Source organism: Nanorana parkeri, unplaced genomic scaffold, assembly GCF_000935625.1.
Source record: "Nanorana parkeri isolate BGI_ZX_2015 unplaced genomic scaffold, ASM93562v1 scaffold3, whole genome shotgun sequence".
In the NCBI taxonomy this organism is placed as follows: Eukaryota; Metazoa; Chordata; class Amphibia; order Anura; family Dicroglossidae; genus Nanorana; species Nanorana parkeri.
The window spans coordinates 4673937-4679936 of NW_017306271.1; the positions used below are offsets into that span (position 1 = coordinate 4673937).

General features: G+C 48.2%; 1 protein-coding gene across 1 annotated transcript in view; it reads right to left on the reverse strand.

The window, feature by feature from the left end:
• Positions 1–4538, reverse strand: part of LMTK2 (lemur tyrosine kinase 2) — an 81470-nt gene extending 76932 nt beyond the window's left edge. Inside the window, exon 1 of the mRNA XM_018565331.1 lies at positions 4061–4538. Within this exon, the coding sequence (XP_018420833.1) occupies positions 4061–4151 (91 nt within the window). The 5' untranslated portion in view covers positions 4152–4538. The remainder of the gene's footprint in view (positions 1–4060) is intronic.
• Between the last annotated feature and the right edge of the window lie 1462 nt (positions 4539–6000).

Below are 6000 nucleotides of genomic sequence, written 5' to 3' on the forward strand. Positions count from 1 at the left end.
CACAATACAATGTGGCCACTTATACAAAAGGTGAAAAAGAAATTTAAAAAAAGGGAGCTGAGCACTTTACAAGGCCAATACCTGTTCTGTAACATAAAATTGAATTGCACAGCTCAGGCATAAAAATAACCATTTCCATCAAAAAAATAAAAAAATTTTCCTTAACACACTATTTTAGGAGATATGATCACTGGGTTACAGTGTTTTTCTATGCAAATCAGGCAGGTCATGGCTGGTGGGAGGTGCTGGCAGGGTGTTGTACATAGCTTCCTGAAAATATCACAGCACCCTGACTCAGAAATCCCCCCAAGAGCCCTCAGCATGCCTGGTGCCATTAGTAGGATGCCTCTTTTGAGGAGCTGTGCAAATGTCAAAATGCCTTGATGGGTGCATATCAGTCTGGAGGAGTGAGCATTTCTTGGCAGGCTGCATTACTAGGAACACCACCCTAGATAATACCCACATGTGATGTTGATCCTCCATGACCGAAAGAATTTAAATCTAATGAATGAAAGGTACAGAAAGGTTGGCGACAAAGTGCTAGATGATGCTGGATCAGCCAGGAAATGGGGGCTTTATCTATTTTGCTGCAGTCTCCAATGCACAGTGAAATCAGAACATTTTGGCAGAGGAGAGGAGCAGGAAACACAATTTAAAAAGGTAGTTAAATACCCTCCCACCCCTTCTTACCTCAGTTGTGATAAAAGTATACTACCACCAGTGTTCGTGGTAACACCACACTCCATACAACCATAGCTCTACAACTACAAATTAGGGTGGGAAGTAGGCTTGCTGTCCTGGAAGATTTGTGGAAATCCCGTTATAAGTAATAACTAAACATTTCTCCAATCATCTTCCAGGCCAGCAACCTGAGAGAATCACCAAGTACACTCCCAGCAAGCCTACCTTCTCAGGGCGGGACCACTGCTTGCAGCACCTTACGGCCAAAGGTGAGGTCCTGTTGCGACAATACCTCCACCGATAGTGCTTCACAGAAGGTATCTTGCCTTGACCAGACTGCTGCTTTACAAATTTGCTCCACCGATGCCCCAGCTTTTTCTGCCCAAGAGGTCGCTAGAGATCTGGTGGAATGCGCTTTGACAGAAGGCACTTCCTGGCCCTCTGAAAAGGTACACAAACTTAATAACCTCCCTAATCCATCTGCCTAGTGAGGCCCTAGAGGCTTGCAGACCCTTGCTAGGCCCTGCATAGAGAACAAATAGGTAACTGGATCTTCTGAATGACCTAGATTCCTCCAAATATTTAAACATCTTCTAACATCCAAAGTGTGAAACTCCCATTCCCTTGGCTTTTGAGGAGAAATCGCAAAAAGAAGGCAGCACAATGTCCTGCGACCTATGGTAGCTGGAGGACACCTTGGGTAGGTACAAAGGATCCGGTCTCAACACTACCCTATCCGGCAAAATCAGTAAATAGAGTTCTTTAAATAGAAATAGCCTGGAAGTCCCCCACCCTCCAAGCTGACGTAATCGCCAAGAGAAAAAACATTTTCAGCGAGAGCCACTTCATAGAAACTTCCTCCAGTGGCTCAAAGGGCGACTCAGCTAGTCCCCCCAACACCAAGGACAGATCCCATGGCCGGAACGTCTTATCTCGCAATGGCCGAGAAAGTTGAACCTTTAGGGTATTGACTGCCAACTTTTTATCCAGACCATCTTGCAAAAAATCTAATACAACTGGAACCGAAGGTAAAGCGATACTCTTGCCTGTACACCAGGAAGAAAAGATCTTCCAGACTTGGTCATATATTTTTCTGGTCACTATCTTCCCGCTGGACAGGAAAGTCTCAACCACCCTGTCCGAACAGACCTTCAATTGCAAGAGCCGCCTCTCAAGAGCCAGGCCCTCAATTGCAAGAACTCCGGGTTCGGATGCAGGACCGGCCCCTGACACAACAGATCCCTGCACTGTGGCAGACACCAAGGAGGGTGTATTGACCTTATCATAAGCTCCGAAAACCAAGGTCTCCTGGGCCACTAGAATCAGAGAACAGGTTGACCTGCCCAGTTTCTGAAGCACTCGTGGCAGCAGCACCAGCGGAGGGAATGCATAGTCCAGACCGAAATCCCAGTCCTGAGCTAAAATCGTCCACCCCTCTGGAATCCACTTCCCTGTAGAGGGAAAAGAAAAAAGCACCCCCCGACCGTGCGCTCTGAGCGAAGCTTGCTCACCTTTTCCTCGGTCAGAAACAATTTCCCAGCTACTGAATCCATTCAGTAGCTGAGAAAAACCACCGACTGACCAGGGACAAGAACCGATTTTTCTTGATTTATGATCCAACCCAAAAGATTTAGCAAGTCCTGGCGCTTCTGTAGACTGCCCAGAACTGCCTCTTCCGAAGGACCATAGATCAGAATGTCGTCTATGTAGGGGATAAGACACACTCCCTGGATGCGCAAAAAAAAGACCGGCTCCGCCAGAACCTTCGTGAAGATTCTGGGAGCCGCCGAGAGGCCAAACGGAAGAGCCCGAAACTGCCAGTGCTTGATTCCCTGCCCTGTTTTCACCCCAAATCGCAGGAATCTTTGGTGCTCCGGACAAATAGGTATGTGTAGGTACGCGTCCTTTAAGTCCAGGGTGACCATAAAAACTGACCGCTGAAGAATCATTCGAACCGAATAAATGCTCTCCATCTTGAAATGTTTGGAGACTAGGAACTGATTCATCTTGCTCAAATTTATCTTGCTCAAATTTAGGATCATCCTGAACTTTCCAGACAGCTTTGGCACCAAGAAAACATGGGAGTAAAACCCTAGAAATTGCTGCTCCTCTGGGACAGGCACGACCACATTTTGGGAGGCCAAGAGCTGGATGCAATCTACAAGCTTTCAATTGATCTCTTGGCAATGTCGTCAGATAAAAGGTCTGGGGAGGCTGTGCCCGAAATTCCAATTGATAACCCCCCCATATACACGCACCTCCAGCAGTTACCTACGGCTAGGTTCAGACGACCAGCCCTAGATAAGCTATATCGCCAGCACAACAACAATCTTGTGTATAAGTGAAGAGCTTTCCTATTCCTATAAACTATTATCTTAGAAACAAGCTTGTCAGTATATTGACACTATATCTAGATACACCATGACCAGGCAGGAGTCATTGCAGCACCCTCTTAAAGCGACACTAAACTAGAGTTAAAGCCAAAAAATACATTCAAGTACCTTAACAAAAATGTATCCTATTCGTGTATCACTCAGCTGTAGATCCTCAAATCATCTCTGAATTGGTGCCGACACTGTCCTTCCTTCTGGAGGGTGGCTACTTTTGTTCCCCATGGTCCCTGTGTGTGTTGTAAAGTAGTCACCGCTACTAGATAATGTATTTGTATGATCACATAGGAAAGCAACGTTTGAATACCGCACAGCATCAGGAAGGGTCATTGCGCAGTCTGTAAACATTGATTTTCTATGTGATCATATAAAAAATAAAAAAGCTTTTCCCTTATAAACGAGATTGTTGGTGTGCTGGCAATATCTCTTACCCGGTGCCGGTCGTCGGAACCTAGCCGTAGGTAACTGCTGGAGGTGCGGGTATATGTGAAAAGTGGCGGACAGCTCCTGTCAGCCCATCATTGCTTTGTACAGGCTGAGCGGCCCAAGCTGTCCTCAACCACAGCCGCAGGAATCCACTGCCAGACCCGATTAGTCTGTATGAATGAGGCCTAAAACTGAACGCAGAGAAAAGAAAATTTCAGTGGCTCTCTTGCAACCACAGGTGCAGCCCTACCACCATTTGCAAGGGTTTGCTTTGTACAAGTTGGGCAGTCGCAGCTCTTCGAAACCACCTGTTATAGGAAACTGCTGTCGTAAGAATTAGCCTGTGTGAATGAGGCCCTCATCTATCCACAGCTAATAAAAAGGAGTAAGTACATATATATATTATACACACACACATATATATATACACACACTCAGAGATAGGTGATCAAGTAAGATGAAGCTGTCATAAAGCACAGTGTACATGCCAGCAGCAGGTTGGCACAGCAGTGCCGGGCACAGACGTGATGCCCCATAGAGAAGGATCAGTACCAGCCTCTTACCTGTTCCAGGAAGTGGAGCCGCCTGGACATAACCCAGCGCCAGGAAAAAGCAGAGGCCCAGACTCGGGAAGGACACACGTAGCCGCCCCATTCCAGCTCTCGGTCCTGGCTGACTCGGTGGCCTCCTAAGGGAGGGGGTCTTAGCTGTGCCCCTGAGCCTGCTATCTACAAACACCGACCGTCCCTCTCACCGCAGCCAGCCTGCTTCCTCCACAGCCTCCTTCCGGGCCTAGACACCTGCGCCACGCCGGCCCGTCTCATAGTTTAGAAGGCCGCCGAAACCCCCCCTCACACACCGCCGCAATTTCCCAAACAGCTTCAACACACAGCAGCCGCCATATTCCCTGACATCGCCGCGGCCGGAGGCGGGAGCAAACATTCCCTTTTTCCGATTGGCAGAGGTCAATTCCAATAGGAAGGCAGATGTCTCACTCTGCCGGCCAATGGCAGTCCGCGGCTCGGGAAAAAAGGGCGTGACTTGTCTGTCAAGGTGAGAGCGATGACATCACTGGAAGAGAAGATACGGTAATCATGATCGCTGCGATCGCTCCGGGGCCGGATTTGGTGCGCAGTGATCGGACACGATATGTCAGTGTTTACCCCGTGTATGGTTAGCAGCTGTGTTATCAGTGAAGCAGCGTTCTACCCACGTAATTTATATTATGCTCAACAACATATGGCTGGGGACTGAATACAACTTTGTATTGGAATGTGAGAGGAAACCTGTGCAGAGGATGCCATGCCTGACCTTTCTGAAAATGCTAGTTGACTGGCTGTCTCTGGCTTTAAAGTAGACCTTCACCCCACCCTCTCCTAATAAACCTGACTGCATGTATACATTCTACTAAAACTAATAACGTTAGTAGTACTTCTCTGCCTCCTTCTTCCATAGTTTCCCCCAGCCTCAGGTGGGATCCAGGTGTACTGTGTGTATACCATTCCAATGACAGTGCACCTGACTCCCACCTATCCACCATTCCAATGACACTAACAGTGCACTGACTCCCACCCATCCACCATTCCAATGACACTAACAGTGCACTGACTCCCACCCATCCACCATTCCAATGACACTAACAGTGCACTGACTCCCACCCATCCACCATTCCAATGACACTAACAGTGCACTGACTCCCACCCATCCACCATTCCAATGACACTAACAGTGCACTGACTCCCACCCATCCACCATTCCAATGACACTAACAGTGCACTGACTCCCACCCATCCACCATTCCAATGACACTAACAGTGCACTGACTCCCACCCATCCACCATTCCAATGACACTAACAGTGCACTGACTCCCACCCATCCACCATTCCAATGACACTAACAGTGCACTGACTCCCACCCATCCACCATTCCAATGACACTAACAGTGCACTGACTCCCACCCATCCACCATTCCAATGACACTAACAGTGCACTGACTCCCACCCATCCACCATTCCAATGACACTAACAGTGCACTGACTCCCACCCATCCACCATTCCAATGACACTAACAGTGCACTGACTCCCACCCATCCACCATTCCAATGACACTAACAGTGCACTGACTCCCACCCATCCACCATTCCAATGACACTAACAGTGCACTGACTCCCACCCATCCACCATTCCAATGACACTAACAGTGCACTGACTCCCACCCATCCACCATTCCAATGACACTAACAGTGCACTGACTCCCACCCATCCACCATTCCAATGACACTAACAGTGCACTGACTCCCACCCATCCACCATTCCAATGACACTAACAGTGCACTGACTCCCACCCATCCACCATTCCAATGACACTAACAGTGCACCTGACTCCCACCCATCCACCATTCCAATGACACTAACAATGCACCGGACTCCTACCTATCCACCATTCCAATTACACTAACAGTGCACCTGACTCCCACCCACCCACCATTCCAATGACACTAA